The 23,604-nt window shown below is 35.2% G+C and overlaps 1 protein-coding gene across 2 annotated transcripts in view; it reads right to left on the bottom strand.

The window, feature by feature from the left end:
* The window catches only part of DENND1B (DENN domain containing 1B), a 257,800-nt gene that overhangs the window by 173,945 nt on the left and 60,251 nt on the right, over positions 1–23,604 (bottom strand). For both annotated transcript variants that reach the window (XM_027074606.2, XM_027074605.2), the window contains exon 3: positions 10,656–10,699. In XM_027074606.2, coding sequence (XP_026930407.2) covers positions 10,656–10,699 — 44 coding nt within the window. The remainder of the gene's footprint in view (positions 1–10,655; positions 10,700–23,604) is intronic.

The following is a 23,604-nucleotide window of genomic DNA, read 5'->3' as shown; positions in this document are numbered from 1 at the left end:
GTTAACAAATGTGCTCATTTTCCCCACTTTACAAAGATGTACATGGAATGTGTGTGGTTTCAGAAAGTTGTATTATGGATATTCATGAGGTCTGGTAGTCTGCTAACATGTTTGTGTATGCCATAAAGTTCTCAGTTATCCACCCCTCAGTTTTTCTTTTTCTGTGAAATAGGAATTACTTAGGTTAAAAGTTATCATTAATGAGTATTTAAAATTACACGAGAGGAATGCCTGGGTGGCTCAGTCAGTTGAGTGTCCCATTTCAGCTCATGTCAGGACCTCGCTGTTAGTGGGTTCGAGCCCCAAGTCAGGTTCTATGCTGACAGCTCAGAGCCTGGAGTCTGCTTTGGATTCTGTGTCTCCCTCTCTCTGCCCCTCCCCCACTCATGTTCTGTCTCTCTCTCTCTCTCTCTCTCTCTCAAAAATAAACATTAACAACAAAAAAAGAGACTACACTAGGAACAACAGTGTCCGATAAATACAACTGTGTATATGCTTTTTTTTCAAAAATAGTTTTGTCCTGAAACAGCACTTCTTGGGCTTTTTTACCTCCTATATTCTTGGAACTTATTGAGGATGGTAAAGAGCTACTCTATATAATATTTATTATATATTATTACATAATAACATATTAGTGAATATTGAATACTGAAACCACATTAGAAACTAAAGCAGATAAATTTTTAACAGATATAGGAATTGATTTGAGGACAGCAATCTGAGATGTGCTACATGTTAAAACAACATAAAAATAATGGTCATGATGATGATGAAATTAGTTTGGCCTTGCAGATCTCTGAGATATGTCTTAAAGTGTCAGTTGTTCTGAAACATGAGAGGCCACAATTACATAAAACTCAAAATGTGACTTTTGTCTGTCTTGTTTGGTAACACCTGACTCTGAAAAGAAGTTATGGTAATTATTAAAATCCACTCAACCTTGATGGGTTTGCTTCCTTGGATTACTAATGTCTTTGCCTACAATGTAAAAGGTTATTGTTACCTCTGTGTGCCTCCAAGATAGCCAAAATTCTGTGTTGTAACAGAATACTTTCTGCACTTAATACTGAGTTCACTATGCCTTTTATTAGTTAAAGGGAGAAAAAGTACAAAAATTCATTTATGAAATAGCTATTCAATAGTATTCCTGACCATATTTATTTTAGATATTTTACTGTCACTTTGATTTTTTTAATTTTTTTTCAACGTTTTTATTTATTTTTAGGACAGAGAGAGACAGAGCATGAACGGGGAGGGGCAGAGAGAGAGGGAGACACAGAATCAGAAACAGGTTCCAGGCTCTGAGCCATCAGCCCAGAGCCTGACGCGGGGCTCGAACTCACGGACCGCGAGATCGTGACCTGGCTGAAGCCGGACGCTTAACCGACTGCGCCACCCAGGCGCCCCTGTCACTTTGATTTAACAAATAACCAAGTGTAGCTTCTTGGATCCCATCTTATTCAAACATTCAAATCTTCTAACAGCTTTTTAAATTTTGCCTTCCCAAACTCAGACTCTGAATATGAAAAAAATTTAAAAATTTCCAGGATATGTTTTTATAACTAAAACTATTTGGAGACTTCCTAGAGGTTCTTTGAAAACCACAGAGATCTTTTCTTTTATATTATAAAATGAGATGCTAGAAATAATTTGGTTACAATAAGGGTTGCACAAAAAAACACTGGAAAATCAGAAGAGATGCTTAGCCTGCACTATGTTGAATTTGCATATGTAAATTTTATGAATATGAATATCTGAGAAATCACATGCTTTATGGGAAGTCCCTAAAGATACACCAATGTCCTTGCTATCCATAATGTGTTTTCCTCTCCAGAAAAACAACAATCAAATCTCTTATGAAATAGCTCTGTTAGGCTTTCCTATACTTATTAGAGTGCTGGCAATACTTTGCTCAATTATATTAGACAATAATATAATATTGCCAGTTATAATTTCAGTTATTACTTTAAACACTTACTTGGCCATAACTTTTACTACTTTATTCTATATACTGGCATCTTCTAGGCCAGTAGTCCTCAACTAGGTATGCACATCAGACTTACCCATGAAGTTTTACAAAAATACATTTTTCTAGGCCCTACTTCAGACATCCTAAATCTCTTTACTTGATATTCTTGGTACATTCTTGCTATATTATGTCTCAGGATTATTGTATGCTGTATCTCAAGATTTTTTCTCTACACAAATTTTGTTCAGCTACCTTTATACATCAGATATAACTTTAACTCCTTTGAAAACAGGCTAATTTCTTCTTTCATTTTCTCTAAAACCTTTTTGATTGGCTTTATTATCTTCAATTTTCATATAATAGAAACAACCAAATTTTCTTTTCCATATTTTATTTTTATTATGAAATCTCACCAGACCTTTCACATTTGTTTTGGGTTTTTTTTTAATCAAAGTATAGTTGACATACAATGTTATATTAGTTTCAGGTATACAACTCAGTGAATTAACAGTTCGATATATTATGCACTGCTCACCATGATCAGTGCAATTAGCAGGTGTCACCATACAACGTTATGACAATATCATGAACTACATTCCCTATGCTGTACTTTTTATCTTGTCTCTTATGCCCATCACCCCCAACCTTTTACATTCGAAAATTATCAGTAATACATTATGATTAACCCTCTATCATTTACAGATAGTTTAGTTTTATTTCTGATGCTTGCCTTAGGCTCTGCTGTAAGCTACAGGCCAGAGTTTGTGTTTTTAACAAATAGGTCAGTCTCGGAGCCTTGGAAAAAGGTTGTATCAGGCATTTCAAACTACTGACACTTTAAAGCATAGTCTCTGATATACAGGTCTTTGAGCTGACATCATTAGGTAACTTTCAGGCTATTCCAGTGGACTGGAGCAGGACTTCCAAGACTTGCTTTAGTCAAGAAGCAGAAACTTCCATGAGACTGTTTAGGCAAAATCCAGCAAAACAATAATTAATTGAACTGTACTGAATAATAACGAGGGCAATTTTATTGTTTAAAATATTACGAATGCTGTTTAATGATCTATTTTCTGGACACTTAAGGAAGCCCTTCCTCCTCTTCCTACAGTCTATAGCCTACAAAAATTTAGTAAACTCTGCTACTACAAACTGAAATATGTTTAAGTTACATCTTATTCTCACTGATTCTCTCCCTCCCCAAGTTCAGAATTTCTTACTAAGTTCCTTCATTTTTCCACAGCAATGTTGTTTTCTTTCATAAATTCAATAAATCTTTCTTTCTACCAGTATATTACTGGAACATTGATTGCACTACCAAGACCTTAAAAGTGTCATTTTTGAGAAAGATGCTTGTTTAATCAGCCATGCAAAGGTACTCTGAAGGAACAGATTACCTGTACTTATGGAGCCTACCAAGTCCTCCCAGAAAAAGTGTCCTAATGCCTGGCTACCAGATCCAAATTGACAGGTGTTAAAGAAAGTCCCTTCCTCACACACCAGGAACCTTAACAAATTTTGCGAATCTTGAGAAGAGAAGAATTTACCAAATTTTTAGGGAGTACATGTAAAATCTGGGAAAGATATTTGCTTGGACTTAGTTTCCCTAGCTTTGGGATAGCAAGTAACAGGGGCTTTTAAAAGTCTGATCTGAAATCTTGTATGAAAACTTTAGGAAAAAGGTTAACTTTGTACACTCAGCAATTGTTCTACACTGCACAGTTTGAAGTATGTAAGTTCACGGAGGCCTGTAGCCTAAATTAACACTCTTGCTGCACTCATGCAAATAATCAGGCCAAACCTTTAGGGACATGATTTATTTTGTTATGTAGAATAATTTTTCTTTGAAATTACTATGCTTGCAAGAGGAAGAGTAAGACTATAGGAAAAATTTGTGAAAAATTGAAATGGACCAAAAGATTACTGGTTGCTTTCAATGGGAAACAAGCCATTGCCTGACACACTCTTCTACGGGCTCTGGGCCTTTCATTGTCTTGAAGCTATTTTACAACTCTAAATTGTAAATAAATGATAGCAATACAAATAATATTTATCCACAGACATGCCTCATAGAATAATATTTAACCACAGACATGTCTCACAGAAGGACAACTGATTTCCCTCCTCCCTCACCTTTCCCCATGTGGATAAAAGCCACTTTTATGTCTATTTGTACATTTATTACAGCATTCCTAATTTGTCTATATCCTACTGAATAATATACAGCATTTTGTTCATACCTTCAATCAATTAATGAGTTTTAAAAAACTTCAAAATAAAATGTTAAATCTGTATTAGAGTCATGATTACATTTTCTTTTAAAAATTATTCTTTAATAGTAGTCTCAAATACATTTAGTCTAATGGGTAAGTAGAAAGTAAGGAAGACGACATATATAATAAGTGCTATAATACGAAAAGCATAAAATGACAAGGGAAGTCCCAGGAGGTACATTCAATCCAGACCTGTGACATAAAGAAAAGCCTTCTTGAAGGAAATGACCTCTAAGCCAAGACCAGAAAGACGGGCAAAAGAGAGTACAAGTAGGAGATTAGCATTTCAGACAGAAAGACTCACATGTTCAAAGAATACAAATAAATGGTACAGAAGGGAAACTAATGTCCAATATAAAATACAGACCACTTTTTAAATAGAAAATGGAAAGGGAGACAGAAATATAGGAGGCTAAAGATGTAAACAAAGGACTCGAAACAAGAAAACTTGATGGTGTTAAGTTGAACCTTATCTTGAAGATGTCAAAGGGGAGTTGGCTCTGGCAACAGTGTCGGGCTTGAAATAATGGCTCTACTACTTAAGAGCTGTGTGGCTTTCACTGGGTAAATTAAGTATTTTGTAGTTCCGTTTCTTCATCTGTAAAATGGGAATTATAGTAGTCCCTTCACTTCACAGGGGCATTATTCAGATGAAATGAGCAAATACAGGCAAAGTACCTAGAAACTGCCTGGCACATTGTAAGGAACCAATGACAGTTAGCGATAGGAGTAGAGTATTTGTTTTTTAGAGAGATCATTCCACTGTCTTTTAGATCATTCTAGCTTCACTGTGGAGAATAAATTAAATAGGGACAAAAACAGAAAGAAGAGTTGGGAATATGGGAATTAGGGACAGGACCCTAGAAATAAAGAGAAGTGGAGAGATTTAGGAGACATAAACGAGCCACAAACAATAGGATTTGATGACAGATTGGCAACAGAAATTGGGTGAGGGAAAGAGAAGTAAAAAATTAATACATAAAGTCTTTGGCCTGGGAAAGAAGCTTAAGTGAGAGCATTCACTGAAATAAGACCTACAAAAACAAGTACTCCAGGCAACTCACGTTACTCAGGTAACACAGCAGGCACAGTAATACAAAACTGAGTCAAGAACACAAAAAGAGGAATGCCACAAAATATCACAGAAGATAAAACACTTCAGTTGCATTATGGAGAAGGTACATCAGAGAAACAGGAAAAGGTCATCTGAGGCATGTGAAATGGCCCAGGAGCATAATGACCTGCAGTTTGTGTGAAAATAGGAAAAGCACTGCAAGACTGAAGGTAAATAAGAAGTATGACCCTAGGGTCAATTCTTCCTAATCTTCTTTCCTATCTAAAGACTGAGCAAAAGGTCTTAATGATTTCTGATGCCTTGGCCATTACTAAAAGATCATGGCTCCGTGGTCCTATGACTTCTGCTGATAGCCACCCTGAAAAAAAAAGGAAATCTTAAACAGAGTTTAAAATTTTCATAAAAATAACTAAAGGGTAACAAACTTTTGCCAGTTAAACAGCAAGTACCCACTGTGGTCATCAACTAATGGCACAGAAATTTCAGAAAGTCAGAAAGCACATATCAGAGAAGAATTTTTAAATATTAGTGTCTTTTATGCTATTAAATTCCTGAAGGTCTATAAAGCAGTGAAATTCTCAAACTTGTTATTCACCTATAAAAATCACAGTCGACAGGAGCGCCTGGGTGGCTCACTCAGTTAAGCATTCCACTTCAGCTCAGGTCATGATCTCACAGCTCGGGAGTTCAAGCCCCACTTAGGACTCTGTGCCGACAGCTCAGAGCCTGGAGCCTGCTTTGGATTCTGTGTCTCCCTCTCTGTCTCTCTCTCTCTACCCCTCCCCGGCTCGCGCTCTGTCTCTGTCTCTTAAAAATAAATAAATGTTAAAAAAAATTTTAAATGACAGTCTACATAAAGCAGTTTTATCTATGCCTCATCATAAATTAATAAACATTTGTGGCTTTGCAGTATTTTAACAAAACTATTAGTTCACACTTACAGAGTGTTTTCTACATGCCAGGCATGATGCTGAGTCCTTTACAGACTTCAGATCATTTCATTCTTATCATAATTCTGTCAGATCAGTAAAATTAGTCCCATTTTGCAAATGAGCAATTAAGAGAGATTAAGTCCCTGCCCAAAGCAACACTTCTCACAACCTATAAATATAGAGCCACTATTTAAACACAAACCTGTTTGATTTCAGCATTTATAAGATTTTATTTCTGACTCTCCCCTAAAAGTGTATTTTTCTCACAAAGACTGACTCCTCTCCTACAAGAAACATAGACTAACAATGGTCCAAAGAGGGCATGGTATGAGCTATAGAAATGTGCACCCTGAAAATGACAAGCAGAGAGTAGGGGGGATTAAGTATTCTGCAAAACAGCCTCAAGCCATTAAGCATAAAAGTGAACAACAGAGAACTAAGGGCAAAGGAGAGAGTATCTTGATAGCAGCAAAAACAAACAAAATTACTCCTTTTATACAGAAGCCTGAACCTCTCCCAGATGTATGAAGAGATACTGCAAGTACCAGTGGCATGGATGGGCGTCTTCTGCATTAATCTTCTCAGCCAGAGCCCTCAATGTATTTGCAAAACACAAATTGGACATCAGTTCAATCTGTTTAGCAATCCTCAAACTGGTCACAGCTTCGTACTTCCCCTGGCTGTAAACACTTCTCCATTCTTCTCCAATCCCCAAAGTCCCCTTCCATCACTCAGACTAGAGGTAATTCAACATTTCCTGGAGTGTCAAAAGTCAAGTTTCGTCCTCTCATCACTGTTCCTCTCTACCCCATGCCCCCCAGAACACCCCTCACTCTCCCCCCTTACACTCATCTTCATGTTCACTCCTAATGTAACCAACTCTTTCAGATCCCTCAGATGCCCTCAGCTGAAATACTAGAAGAGCTAAACTAATTTCCCTGTTTCTGGTTTCTCCCACAACCAATCCATTCAGAAACCTCTTCCAGACTAATCTTCCTAACCTACTTATTTTGCTATGTTACACTTTCCTCAAGTTCCTCTCAAGTACCAACTCTTTAACAAGGCCATTAATGTTACCAAAACCCAGCCCCATTCACATTTACAGTTTCATCTCCTACTTCCCTCTAAAAAATTCTGCACTGTACCTCCCACCACAAAAAAATCAAAATTCCTGAAATGTAATTTTGAGGTCCCACTGGCTCCTCCACCAACTAAAGAAGGAAAATACACTCAAGGAGCAGGTAATAAACCAATACCTATGACGAACCAACAAGTCTATGTAGAAGAACCAAAGGATAATGAATTGATATTATTTCTTTAGATTCAATAACACCCTGATTTCAAATTATAATGATACTGAGGGGGGGAAACTGTTATGATAAATTATTTTTTAAGTTTATTTTGAGAGAGAGAGAGAGAGAGAGAGAGAGAGAGAGTGCGCGCGCGCGTGCGCACAAGTCGGGTAGGAGCAGAGAGAAGCAGAATCAGAATCCCAAGCAGGCTCCGCACCATCAGTGCAGAGCCAGATGTGGGGTTTTAACTCGTGAACCTTGAGATCATGACCTGAGCCGAGATTAAGAGTCGGAGGCTTAACCGACTGCGCCGCAAGTATTTTCAAAAGAGTTAAAATAAAATAGGTGGGTAGGATTTGGGTCAGCATTCCAAACAGAAAGAATATAGTTTAATTGCTAACAGTACATAATTTTGAATCAGACAAACTTGCCTTCAAATCTTAGCTCTGCCTCTGATAAACAGTGTGATCTCAAGCAAGTTTCTTAAGCCTCAATTTGGAGGATGATTACTATCTCCTAGAAGTACTAGGTGAATTTGAAGATAAAATGAATTATGTACCTAAGGCACACTTTATACTGCCCAATACATATTAAGAGCTAAATAAAGAGCTTTTTAATTATTATTATTACTGAAGCATATCTCAGATCCAGTGAACAGGCTATTTAGCAAGAAGCAGACAGTATATGACAATAGTAAGCAGTAAGAATGAGAAATATACACAGAGTACCTCAACCATCTGTAGTATTCAGAATATTCACCAAAAAGCATATAACAAAACCACTCTTCAAGGTCCTTGGCTAGATTCCTACATAAAGTTTGGCTCCTTTGGATATAAAGTGGTTAAACAAAATGGTATCTAAAGCTCCTTTCAGATCTAACCTTCAAAAAAGTGTGTAACTGCTGTGAATTGGAATTCTGGATGTTCATCACCATTACCTGGTTAACTGCTTTTGAAGTGTGCAAGGGCTTACTAATGTTCCACTAACCTCACAAACTTGGGGAACAAAGCAACACTTAAACCCCAAGTAAAAAATTCCTAACCACCAGCCAGTCACAAAGAGGGACAGCAACAGTTGCTCTCACTGAACAACTTACTGCAGCTGAACTCGACAAATACATGACTGCCTTCATGTGAACCCAAGGTGAGGAGTCTTCAGGTCTCCTAGGAATTCTCAGGGGCAGTTTAAGAGGGAGAAAATAAAAAACAAAACAAGATGTGACCTGAACAGGAGGTCTGTTCTTGGGTCAGTGGACAAGAAAGAATCAAGAAGACCAAAAGAACAGTATTTCAAAATGCTAAACTGAGTCAGGAAGGCTCTAATCTAACTATACATTACTTGGGAACAAACCCAATTATATGTCATATGTCCAGATCATGTCTTCATCGGGACTATCGGGACTTCTGCATACTTATTTATAAATCTAGTCTTTCTCTAAAAAGCTAAATCAAATTAAGAGAGCATACCCCTCTTTTTATGTGGAAAATAGTCAAGAGCTGCATTATTGAATTAATATTAACATGCCCATTTACTGATTTTTTTCAGTGTAATTTCCTAGTCTTACCCAAAGATTTTCACATGCAGAAAGCTATCCTTCCACATATCAAAATCACCTTTCTATATACTTATTTCTGAATAAACTTCTCTAAACAAATATTTTTCTGTATACTTATTTCTGGATGAATTGCTTTAAACAATATTTTTATCAGCTTTCATTTTTATAAATTATGAGAACTGTAAGAATCATATCTGTGAACTTATGAGTAAGCTCATACTAATATCATTTTACAATTTTAAGTGATGAGATCGTTTTATCCCACTGCTCTGCAGACAAAATAAATAAATAAATGAATCTGCTGAGCAGAGTTCCAGAAAAGTGCCGATTTCTATAAAAGTTAAAATTGGGGGGCGCCTGGGTGGCTCAGTCGGTTAAGCGTCCGACTTCAGCTCAGGTCATGATCTTGCAGTCTGTGAGTTCAAGCCCCACGTCGGCCTCTGTGCTGACAGCTCAGAGCCTGGAGCCTGTTTCGGATTCTGTGTCTCCCTCTCTCTCTGACCCTCCTCTGTTCATGCTCTCTCTCTGTCTCAAAAATAAATAAGCGTTAAAAAATAAAAATAAAAATAAATTGGTATTTAACCATGTATTATATAATTCATTTCAAAATGATAAATCTATAATATAAATTTTAAAAAATTTCTATTTACATAGATCATGTCAAAATAATGCATAATTTTGGTCAGACTAAATACTTAAGGAACTATAAAAGACTGTAATTTAAAATAAAAATGGAATAGGGGCACCTGAGTGGCTCAGTTGGTTAAGTGTCCGACTTCAGCTCAAGTCATGATCTCACAGTTCGTGAGTTCCAGCCCCATGTCAGGCTCTGTGTGGACAGCTCAGAGCCTGGAGCCTGCTTCAGATTCTGTGTTTTCTTCTCTCTCTGTCCCTCCCCCCACTCATGCTCTCTCTCTCTCTCTCTCTCTCTCAAAAATAAACATTAAAAAAAATTTTTAAGTACAAATGAATTAAATTCATTCTGAATTCTCTCATTTTCTTTTAAGAGTCATTTTTATTAAGAAAGATAAGAATTATGTAAAAGTAAAAAATAAGAATTTAACTTATATACATAAATGATTCAGACATTACTATAACAAGCAGAGACTAAATAACGGATTTATACCTGTTACTACTTACTTCAAGTAGACAGAAATAATAGAAGGGTATTCAACAAAGTATGGTATTGTCAGGTTTTTTTAACGGAAAAAAATTTTAAATGTTTCCAAATATATTCCATAGAGAAATCAAAAGAGTGTAAAAATATGTTGAAATTATAAACATTCAGTTCCTATTAGTTTTAATACAAGGGCTTCTTCATCACCCATCTACTTGGTAACTTTAAAAGATTTTCCAAACCAATTTGACAATAAATTTCATAAAAAAAAAAAAAAGAAGATTTTCTATATACATTCTGAACACATGGCTTCTTTTTCTTACAGTTGGTCAAGAGAAAATACTTATAGTAATTCATATGCTAGAGTAGTTGTTGCATTAACAGTAGTAATAATCATAGTACTCCAATTTTAAAAGGTTTTAAACAATTATGTGGTTCCAACCTGGTCGCCAAAGTCCTCTGGGAATTTCCACAATACCACCGGATCTGTAAATAATTGACACACATCATTAAACAGAGGCCAGAGAACACATTTACACCAACATTCTTATAAAACTATCTTAAAATTGTCAAAGCTACTTTTAAAATGATTTTTTAATTTTTCTTTACATATTACAGTTGATGAGGTTAAAAATAAAGTATTTTGATCTTTAAATGACCTTTAGGAACAGGAACAAATAAAATTGGTAACTTAGATTATTAAAAACCATTTCCATAACTCACTTTTTTATTTATATACTTTAAGGATTCTGAAATATGAATTTTCAGATTTAACTACACTGAACACATTACCTTTAATTTGAAAACAAAAATATAAATGTGTTAAATATGTAATCAAATATATTATAGTTCTTAGAAATTAGACCAAGATATATCACCTTAAATTTCCATTTAAAATCCTAAATATTTAAGAACACCTATTAATGCATGCTTTATATCAAAATTCACTTTTAAGATTCCATATTTGCAACTCTATAAAGCCTTTTTAAAAATAATAGATATAAATTGGTAGGTATCAAGCTTACTTAAAATATAATTGATATCTGCAGGGCTTTTAGAGAAGTTTTTCCAATATATTTTATATACTTATTCATATATAAAAACCAATGTTATTTGATAAATATTCCCACTGGCTTTTCATTTTCATTGTTTCTCTCAATATTTCTTTTCTACTTAGTATATTAAAAATAAGCCCTTTTAATTAGCACTAATAAACATTTTGGTCATGTGCTTTTTAATTCTGTCAAAAAAAAAAAACTTCTGAATACCTATAGATGTCCTTTCCAAGGACAGTGTACAATGGATAATATTACTTCTGAAAAAGCCTTTGAAAGCTCAAGATAATGTAAATAACATGTACCACTGACACAACAGGATTTGAACTTCACTCCAAGCAAAAAGACTCAGTAGACCAAAGATATCACTTTATGCTCTCAGAGTAAAAAATTACAGTTCTATTCCATTTTTTCCACTATTTCATGTTGCTTTTATAAAAATATAGTCCAAATTTCTATATTATATAGAATTTCTATATATTATATTTCTATATATTATAGAATATATAATTTCAAGATTTTAATTCTAAAACTCAATAATTACCTAGCAATATTTTTAGCATGAGCTACCTCCTCTTGCTGTATTACTTACTAAGTTCAAAAGAATGTTTTCCAATTGTTTTAAATTAAAAAGAAAGCATACTTTCTATAATTAACCTTTTACTTACTAAAGAATAAAAGGTTTCTACATAAGTCAATATAAATAAGAAATCATTTAAAATCATCAAGATTTAATCATCTTATATAAAAATAATGCATTATAAATTCACAAAGGTAATATTAAATGATCATGCCTTCATGTAAAACAAAGTGTATACATTTCTAAAATGAATGTGACATGCATTATAGGACACCTACAAATACTCAAGACATGGAAGATTATGTTGGAAAATACTTAGGTGTAAGTGTTACATTGGAAAATATACATGTGTGAGTTAGTTTTACCAAAATGATAGTTATTAAGATTTGAATCTCATAAAATGAAAGTTATATGATGGAATCTTCATGAAATATAAAGTTATTACTTTGATAAATGTAATACACTAATGGCCATATAAGCAAATCAATTATACAGAAATGTAAAATAGTTCTTTCTTATAATTAACAGAGTTAAAGAGTTTCAATGTGAGTATTTACAATATCCCTTTGAACAATCTCAATTTTATAGCTGTCATTTATGAAAATGTGTTTGATAAATTTTTTACATTTATGTCTTAAAACTAGAACATTTATCTTGTACAGATAATGGTTTGCCCCTGTTCACAGCATTTACCCAAGTATATTTTACTAACTCCCTTTTTCTCATCCCCCATTATACTGCTTTCTTTCTGTATCATCTGTTCTTTCACAGAGAGAATGAACAAGTGAATTCATGAAAACAGCATCTACTTGTTTATTCATTTGAAAATATCCTCTTTTCATTAAATGAAATTTACACATCAGCACTCAAAAATTTATTGTAACATAAATCCATATTTTGAAATGGATTAACTTAGATACTGCCTGTGTTGTTAGATTTATGCCATATCTGACACATCTCTGTAACAACTTTTCACGAGTACTGCAAAGGAAGAAAAAAAATGGCTCTGATAAAAGCTATTATTACCTATCTTAAATTTATGCACAAAGACTGAAATTTTCTATTCCCTGAGGATTACTTTCCAGATACCAGATCCGATCTGGCAATGTTAGGTCAATTTTATGCTTATTTTATGGGTGAAAGGATGAGAACTGCTGGCAGAAATCACCACTGCTGGTGAGAACCGATATTCACTGTGCTGTTCTCCTTACCCACGTCTGCCAGCAATTCAAGGGAGACTCTGTACCTTAACGTGAAAACAACCTTTGCTACCTACAATCTAGAAAACAAATAAATATGAAAGGAAGAATACTTGATTTGTACATAAATGTAGTTAATCTTTTAATTAATTAATTAATTAATTAATTTATTTATTTTTGAGAGAGAGAGAGAGAGAGAGAGAGAGTGTGTGTGTGTGTGTGTGTGTGTGTGTGTGTGTGAGAGAGCAGGGGAAGGGCAAAGGGAAAAAGGGAGCAAAGAGAACACCAAGCAGACTCTGCTCATGCCCAAAGCCGGACATGGGGATTGAACTCACGGACCATGAGATCATGACCTGAACCAAAATCAAGAGTCAGACACTTAACCAACTGAACTACCCAGGTGCCCCAACATTTTATTTTAATAAGAGATTTTACACTGTAATAAGGAAAATATAACATTTGTATGAAATCCGTAAATTTGGAATAAGAGTATTTAAAATATTATTTGTGCAAAACCATCACAAATATTCCAAATCCATGACTAAGGCTTTTTTTAAATGTAGGGAAGGGGTACCTGGGTGGCTCAGTCAGTTAAGCATCTGACTTTGACTCAAGTCATGATCTTACAGTTTGTAGGTTCGAGCCCTGTGTTGGACTCTGTACCAACAGCTCAGAGCTTGGAGCCTGCTTCGGATTCTGTCTTCCTCTCTCTCTCTCTCTGCCCCTCCCCTGCTTACATTCTGTCTCTCTTCAAAACACTAAATAGCAATTTTGTTTTTTTAATGTAAGGTGAGATAAATTCAGCAAATTTTTTTTTCCTTTTTAATCAGGTCTTTCACATTTTCTGGTCCCTAACTGAAAACAATAACTAAAATAATTTAAAATACCAGGGCAATAAAACTATGAAATTAAAACATGCAAAGAAAACTTTTTAATTTGCATAAATGAATAGCATTTACATAATTTTGTGGCATTCAGAGATGAGTATCTTTAAAAATATGTATTTATAAAATCACAGTTCAGAGACCAAATACTTTTGAAAGGTAGAATATATAATATTAGTAAGTAACTTGATGGAGTATAGCTTTCAGTGTTTGACTAACCTACCTTGCAGAATCAGAATTTTATGAATGAGGAAACTGAGGCCAAAACAAGGAGTCATAGTTATAAGGCTAGTCAATGTGAGAGACTAGAACCTTCTTAGTTGAGATGTAAAGAGCAGCGATTTTAAGTAATTTCTAGAATCAATACATTTCTCTGTCCCGTTTAAGTTCAATTTATTCCATTCAAAAATCTATGCAGTGCTAAAGAAAGAGGAAAAGTCCCTGCCCTCCAAAGTCCTATAGCACACCTGGAACTCTCCAGTTTTTGTGCAAACTATTGTTTTAAACAAGGTATCCTGTAGAAACATTTGGACTGAACTTGAAAATTCACTGGCTTAATAATTCAAAAAAAAATTCTTAATGAAGAAATGGTGATGTCTCTTGAATGTAAATGAGCAAGACTCATTAAAGAAAATACGTAATTTTATTCTTCCACTGATAAAGATATAATGGTGAACTAAACAAAATCGGGTCACTACAACTTATAGAAAATAAAGCATCTAATATATATAATGCAATAAAATTTAATGAGTATTATACTAAAAGGACAGGATACTACAGGACAACATATGGAAATCTAATCTAATTTAGAGTCACTAAGCTACTTAGGAAGGAAAGTACATGTAAGTCAATGTCAAGCAAGTAAAGGATGATTTGGGTTCTAAAGTGGGCAGGGACAACATTTCAGACTGGAGAAACAATATGCAGGAAGTCTTGGAAGTTAAGAGAAAGAACAATGCACTCTAGAAACTGGAACAAAAAATAAGTTAACTATCTAGAATGCAGAGTGGAAGGAAGAGAATGTCAAGGGATGAAGCTGGAGAGGTTAGGGCCAGACTACAGAGTTTACAATGTATGCTGGGTATCATGGAAAGCCATTAAAGCAGATGATGACATAAACCAAAATCAGAAGTAGCAACTAGACATAAATAAAGAATACAGCAAGAGTGTGTGCTGTTATGAAAATCAAGGGAAGAAGTTATATCTAAAAAATTCTCAAACAAATGTGGCAAAACAGTAAGCAAGGTGACAACTAAAAAATGGTAACTATATGTAAAGCCATATAAAATGAGATTCAATGGAAGGATAGGAAGGAGAAGGCAGATTCAGGAAGATTATGCAGTGAGTATGAATAAGGAAGACAGTGTATGGAGACAACTTATTTAACAAAGACTGTACAAGGAAGATGAAAGTAACAGTAGGAGGAGAGAGAGCGAGATGAAGCTAGATAGATTTGTCTCGTTGTTTTCTTTTAGAATGGTGCAGACTTGAACATGTTTAAATGATAATAGGAATTAATGAGCCAGCAGAGAGCCAAAAAGAAAAGAGATGATATCTCTGAGAAGGCAGGAAGAACGGGATCCTGATCATGATAGTGAGATGAGTCTTGGAGGGAAGCTGGAAATGTTTTCCATTATTATAAGAAAAGACAAAATATGAACACAAGATTTTAGAATCTGTGGTGCAAAAGCAAAAGTTTTATGTAAAAATTGCCAATTATTTTCTGTAAAGTAGGAGCAAAGCTCTCTGCTTAAGAGAGAAGTTGTTGGCGGTTTAAGGAGGAAGTGTGAAATAACTGTTTCAGGCATAATTGAGCACTCAATTTGGTAGGCATCCAACCTAGTGTTTAATGGCAACAATGTGCTATTTCCCCATCATCATCCAACAGTTTAGGCAGAGGAGATAATTAGTAGATTCAGTCAGGGTTGAGGTTTCTGTCAGTCATGAGTGATGGAAAGAAAATTTGAACAGAAGAGTAGTTATAGATATGAATTGCTGATTTAAAGCCAATAAAAAGGGAAGTGAGGTTTTCTTTTTTCTGTAAAGTCCATTATTACTAAATGTTATACCAAGTCACGCTAATGCATTTTAAAACAGTATACTTTCAGTAAAAAAAAAATCTGCTACATATATCTGAAGAAAATTGGACTGAAAAATAAGGTAAAATCAATACGTGGGGCATTTGTAATTATGAAATCAGGTGGCTGAACTTCTGGTCTTACACTAATGAATAAAAATGCTTTCGGTCTCTGATCAGAGGCAGGTATTGAAAAAGATAAAATCAATTTCCCTCCTCTCCTCCCTATCTCCTACTCCTTCCCTCCCAAGTTTATCATGTATCATTTTCTACATATGCTATTGTGTAAAAAAAAAAAGACTGAAAGGCATGGAATTAGGTAAAGACAGTGAAAACTACTTTCTCCAGCTTTATTGATAATTGACATATAACATTAAGGTGTGCAATTTGATTCAATAAACACTTATGTGAAATGTTTTATAAGGCTCATTAACATAACACACATGCTTGAATCATTACTAATTTATTGTGTTTGTTGTTGTTATAGTGAGAACATTGAAGTTCTACCCTCAGAGCAATTTTCAATAATACAATATGGTATTGTTAACTATAGTCCTTATGCTATACATTAGATCCCTGGAACTTATTCGTGTTATTGTAAGTTATTATAAGTTTGTACCCTTTGACCAACATCTCTCCCTCAGCTCCTGGCAACCACCATTCTACTCTCTCTTTCTTTGAGTTCCATGTTTTTAGAGTCCCATATGAGTGAGATCATAGAGTATATGTCTTTCTCTGACTTATTTCACTTAGAATAACACCCTCAAGATCAATCTATGTTGCTGCAAATGGCAAGATGTTCTTTTTATTTAGGGCTGAATATATTTAATTATATACATGCAGGTATATATAATATTTCACCTCACACATACACACACATATACATCACATTTTCTTTAACCATCCATCCATTGATGGACATTTAGGTTGTTTTCATATCTTGACTGTTGGGAATAATGTTGCAATGAACATGGGAGTACAAGTATCTCTTCAAGATAGTGATTTCATCTTCTTCAGATATATACCCAGAAGTGGTGTGTGTGTGTGTGTGTGTGTGTGTGTGTGTGTGTGTATAAATTTTTTTGAGACAGAGAGAGAGAGAACATGAGCTGAGAAGAGAAGCAGAGGAAGAGAGAGAGGGAGAGGAGAGAGAATCTTAAGCAGGGCTTGATACCACAACTGGGAGATCATGACCTGAGCTGAAATCAAGAGTCAGACACTCAACCGACTGAGCCACCCAGGTGCCCCTCCTCTGCCTATTTTTTAAATGAAATTATTTGGGTTTTGTTATTGTACGAGTTCTGTGTTCCATTTATATTTTGGATATTAACCCCTTACCAGATATATAAGCCAAAAACTGTATGATCTCACTCATATGTGGAATCTAAACACACATATATATATAGTTTGCAAATAATTTTCTCCCATTCTGTAGGTTGCCTTTTCATTTTCTTGATTGTTTCTTTTGATATACAGAAGCTTTTTAGTTTGATGTAGTCTCATTTAATGATTTCTGCTTTTGTTGCTTGTGCTTCTGGTGTCATATCCAAAATATCATTGATAAGATTGATGTCAAGGAACTTATCATCTATTTTTTTAATGTTTATTTATTTTGAGAAAGAGCACATGCAAACAGGGAAGGGGCAGAGAAAGAGACAGAGAGAGAGAATCCCAAGCAGTCTCTGTACTGTCAGTGCAGAGCCCAATGTGGGGCTCAACCTCATGAAACTAAGTTCATGACTTGAGCTGAAATCAAGAGTTGGATGCTTAATGAACTGAGCCACTTAGGCACCCCTCTTCTAGGAGAATAATGGGTTCAGATCTCATGTTTAAGTCCTCAAAATCCATTCAAGTTTTTGTGACTGATGTAAAACAGAGATCCAACCTCATCCATTTGCATGTGGATATCCAGTTTTCCCAACACCATTTATTGAAAGAGACTATCCTTTCCACACTGAGTACTCTTGGCTCCCTTGTGAAGTATTTGTTGACCAAGTACATGTGGATTTATTTCAGGGCTCTGTATTCTGTTCCATTGGTCCATATGTCTGTTTTTATGCCAGTACCATACTGTTTTTATTATTATAGTTTGTAACACAATTTGAAATTTGGAAGTGTGATGCCTCTAGTTTTGTTCTTTCTCAATATTTTTTTTGTTTTTGGTTTTGGTTTTTTGATATTTGGGGTCTTTTGTGGTTCCCTATAAATTTTAGGATTGTTCTTCAAGTTCTATGAAAAAAATTCCATCAGGATTCTGATAAATATTGTATTTATATACAAAATAAAAATCATCTATGACTCTATAGATGGATTTGGTTAATATGAACAAAATGTTAACAATATTAATTCTTACAATCTATGATCATGAAATATCTTTCCATTTATTTGTGTCTTCAATTTCTTTCTTCAGTGTCTTATAGTTTTCAGTGTTTTTATCTTTCACTTGATTACACTCATTTCTAAGTATTTTACTGTCTTTGATACTCGTATAAATGGACTGTGTTATTTCTTTTTCAGATAGTTCACTGTTAGTGTAGAGGAACGCAACTTATTTTTGTATGCTGATTCTGCATCCTGAAATGTTTCTAAATTTGTTTATGAGTTCTAAAAATTTTTTGGTGGAGTCTTTAGGATTTCCTATATCAAGATCATGTCATCAGCAAAAAATTTGCTTCTTTCTTTCCCATTTGGATGCCTTGTATTTCTTTTCTTGTCTAACTGCTCTAGCTAAGACTTCTAGTACTATGTTAAGTAAGAGTGGTAAGAGTGGGCCTCCTTGTCTTGTTCGTGATCTCAGAGGGTAAGTTTCCACCTTTTACCACTAAGTATAATGTTAGCTGTAGGGCTGTCACAAGTATACTTTATTATGTTGTGGTATGTTCTTTCTATATCTAATTTGTTGAGAGGTTTGCTTTTTTAATTTTTAAAAAATTTTTTAACTTTATTTTTGAGAGAGAGACAGAGAGAGTGAGTGGGGGAGGGGCAGAGAAAGAGGGAGAGAGAGAATCCCAAGCAGGCCCCATACTGTCAGCACGGAGCCCGATGTGGGATTCAAACCCACAAACCGTGAGATCATGACCCGAGCCGAAACCAAAAGTCAGATGCTCAACCGACTGAGCCACCCAGGTGCCCCTAATTTGTTGAGAGTTTTAATCATGAAAGATCAAACTTATCAAACACTTTTCCTGATCTGTTGATATGATACGACTTTTATCTTTCCTTCCATTAATGTGGTATATCACATTTATGGATTTTCACATGTTGAACCATCTTTGAATCCCAGAAATAAATCTCATTTGCTCCTGGTTTTTTATCTTTTTGTTTGTTTGTTTCAAGACCTAACTGGCTTTATTAAGTGATTCATAAATTAGGCAGCACACCATCTAGCAAGTAGAGGGGAAGTCCTGGTAAATGATCCTTTTAATGTGCCACTGATTTGGGTTTGCTACCATTTCATTGAAAGTTTTTGCATCTATATTCATCAGGAATATTGGCCTATAATTTTCTTTTCTTTTATTATCCTTATTTTGCTTTTGGTGTCAGCGTAATACTGGCCTTATAAAATGAGTTTGGAAATGTTCTCTCCTTTTCAATTTTTTGGAAGAGAATAATAAGAACTGGCATTTATTCCTCTTAAATGTTTGGCAAATTCACCCACAAAGCCATCTGGTGTTAGGCTTTTCTTTAATGGGAAGTTTTTAACTAATGATTAAATCTCCTTATTTATCATTGGTCTGTTCAGATTTTCTATTTCTTCCTGATTCAGACATGGTAGGTCATGTGTTTGAATGGCTGAATGTATCCATTTTTCTAGGTTGTCTACTTGTTGACATACAGTTGTTCATGGCAGTCTTTTATTTTTATGATACTTTGTATTTCTATGGTATCACTTGTAATATCTCCTTTTTCATTTATAATTTTATTTATTTGAGTCCTTCCTTTTTTACTTGGTAAATCCAACTAAAGTTTTGTGAATTTTATTTAACTTAAAAAAAAAAAAAACAATTCTTAGGGATGCCTGGGTGGCTCAGTCATGATCTCAGGGTTTGTGAGTTAGAGCCCTGCCTCAGGCTCTATGCTGACAACTCAGAGCCTAGAGCCCATTTCAGATTCTGTGTCTCTCTCTCTCTGTCTCTGCCCCTCCCTTGCTCTCTCTCTCTCAAAAATAAATATTTAAAAAGGCTTTTAAAAAATACAACTCTTAGTTTTGAAGATCTTTTCTATTACTTCTCTATTCTCCATTTATATCTGCTCTAATCTTTGTCTCCTACCTTCTGCTAATTTTTAGCTTCATTTGTTCTTTTTCTAGTTCTTTGAGGTGTAAAGTTGCTTATTTCTTTTTCTCTAATGTAGGCATTTATTGCTATAAACTTCCCCTTTGTACTGCTCTTACTCCATGCCATGAGTTTTGTTATGTTATGCTTCCATTTTTGTTTTAGTATATTTTTACATCTCTTTTGATGTAATCTTTAATGCATTAATGGCTCAGCAGTATGTTAATACTTCCCACATATTTTTTTAATTTTCCACTTTTCCTCTTGTTATTTATTTCTAGTTTGATACCATTATGGTTGGAAAAAAATAATTCAATCCTTTTAAATTCACTGAGACTTGCACAGCAAAGGAAACAACGAAACTAAAAGGCAACCAACGGAATGGGAAAAAATATTTGCAAATGACATATCGAACAAAGGGCTAGTATCCAAAATCTATAAAGAGCTGACACCAAACTCCACACCCGAAAAACAAATAATCCAGTGAAGAAATGGGCAGAAAACATGAATAGACACTTCTCTAAAGAAGACATTCAGATGGCCAACAGGCACATGAAAAGATGCTCAACATCGCTCCTCATCAAGGAAATACACATCAAAACCACACTCAGATACCACCTCATTTTAGCCAGTCAGAGTGGCTAAAATGAACAAATCAGGAGACTATAGATGCTGGCAAGGTTGTGGAAAAACGGGAACTCCCTTGCACTTTTGGTGGGAATGCAAACTGGTGCAGCTGCTCTGGAAAACAGTGTGGAGGTTCCTCAAAAAATTAAAAATAGACCTACCCTATGACCCAGCAGTAGCACTGCTAGGAATTTACCCAAGAGATACAGAAGTACTGATGCATAGGGGCACTTGTACCCCAATGTTTATAGCAGCACTCTCAACAATAGCCAAATTATGGAAAGTGCCTAAATGTCCATCCACTGATGAATGGATAAAGAAATTGTGGTTTATATACACAAAGGAGTACTATGTGGCAATGAGAAAGAATGAAATATAGCCCTTTGTAGCAACATGGATGGAACTGGAGAGTGTGATGCTAAGTGAAATAAGCCATACAGAGAAAGACAGATACCATGTGTTCACTCTTACGTGGATCCTGAGGAACTTAACAGAAACCCATGGGGGAGGGGAAGGAAAAAAAAAAGAGGTTAGAGTGGGAGAGAGCCAAAGCATAAGAAACTCTTAAAAACTGAGAACTGAGGGTTGATGGGGGGTAGGAGGGAGGGGAGGGTGGGTGATGGGTATGGAGGAGGGCACCTTTTGGGATGAGCACTGGGTGTTGTGTGGAAACCAATTTGACAATAAATTTCATATACTGAATAAATAAATAAATAAATTCACTGAGACTTATTTTGTGAACTAATATATAGTCTATCCTAGAGACAGTTTCCCTGTGTTCTTGAGAAGAACGTGTGTTCTCCTGTTACTGGACAGAGCATTCTGTATAGGTCTGCTAAAGCCATTTGATCTAAAGTATGGTTCAAGTCAATGTTTCTTTATTGATTTTCTGCCTGGATGATTTATCCATTGTTGAAAGCAGGGTATTAAAGCCCTCTACTATCACACTGATATCTATTACTCCCTTCAGATCTGTTGGTATTTCCTTGATATCTTTAGGTATTCTGATGTAGGATGCATATGTATTTACAATTGTACAATCTTCACAAACTGACCCCTTTATCATCATATCAGGACTTTGTCTCTTGTTACAACTTTTGACTTAGTCTATTTTGTGTAATGCAAATAGTTATCTCTGCTCACTTTTTTCCATCACTTCTCTTTGAGCCTTAAGTTAGTCTCTTAAAGCATATAGCTGGGTGTTGTTTTCTTACTCCTCAGCCACTGTATGCCTTTAATTGAACAATTTAGTCCACTTATATTTAAAGAAATTATTTATAGGTAAGGATATACTATTATCATCTTGTTAATTATTTTCTGGCTGTTTGGTAGTTCCTTTCTTCCTTTCTTCTGTCTTTGTGACTTTCCATAGTGGTATCTTTCCTCTCTTTACCTTGTATCTACTATAGATTTTGTTTTCTGCTCACTGAGGCCTACTTGAAAAACTTTACAATCACACCAAAAACTCCTCCCTTTAGTTCCCGACATAAACACATTTTATGTTTTTGATGTCATACTTGACATCTTTTTCATATTGCACATCCATTAACAAATTATCATAGCTATAGCTATTTGTAATACTTATGTCCTTCAACCTTTTTTTTTAACTGTTACTTTTTAAAGAGAGAGCGTATGTACATGCATGTGAGTGGGGGAGGGGTGGAAAAAGGGAGACAGAGGATCCAGAACGGGCTCTGTGCTGACAGCAGAGAGCCCAATGCAGGGCTTGAATTCACGAACCGTGAGATCATTCATGGACTGAGCCAAAGTTGGACATTTAACCAACAGAGCCACCCAGGTGCCCCTGTCCTCCAACCTTGATACTGGAGTAAACTGGTTAACATACCACCTATTATAGTATTAAAGCATTCTGAAGTTGGCAACATAATTGCCTTTACCAGTGGGTCATTTTTTTTCATGTTTTCACAGTTCATGTCCTTTCATTTCAACTTGAATAAGTTCTTTCAACATTTTTTGTAAGGCAGCTATAGTGTCGATGAACTACCTCAGCTTGTATTTCTTTCAAAAAGTCTTTATTCCAACCTTCACTTCTGAAGGACAACTTTGCTGTATAAAGTATTGTTGGTTGGCAGTCTTTTTCTTTCAGCATTCTGAATAGACCATTCTACTCTCTCCTGGCCTGCAAGGTCTCTGTTGAAAAATCTGCTCCTACCCTTCATGAGAAACATTTTTCTCTTGCTGCTTCTTAAAATTCTCTCTTTGGGGCGCCTGGGTGGCTCAGTCGGTTAAGCGTCCGACTTTGGCCCAGGTCATGATCTCACGTCCGTGAGTTCGAGCCCCGCGTCGGGCTCCGTGCTGACAGTGCAGATCCTGGAGCCTGTTTCAGATTCTGTGTCTCCCTCTCTCTCTCTGACCCTCCCGCATTCATGCTCTGTCTCTCTCTGTCTCAAAAATAAATAAACGTTAAAAAAAATTTTTTTTAAATAAAATTCTCTCTTTATCTTTCACTATGGACAGTTGTATTCTAAAATGTATTATTAGAGAAGACCATTTTGATTGAAATTTGGTAATGACTTATCAACTTCATAAGCTGGATGTCCAAATCTATCCTCAGGTTTGAAAAGCTCTTAGCTGGTATTTCTTTAAATAAATTTTCTACTCATTTCTGCCTCTCTTCTCCTTCTGAAACTCCAATTGTATGTAGACTGTTTGTCTTAATTGTGTCTTATAAGGC

This window comes from Acinonyx jubatus, chromosome E4 (genome assembly GCF_027475565.1).
Source record: "Acinonyx jubatus isolate Ajub_Pintada_27869175 chromosome E4, VMU_Ajub_asm_v1.0, whole genome shotgun sequence".
Lineage (NCBI taxonomy): Eukaryota > Metazoa > Chordata > Mammalia > Carnivora > Felidae > Acinonyx > Acinonyx jubatus.
This window is presented reverse-complemented; position numbering and strand designations above follow the sequence as displayed.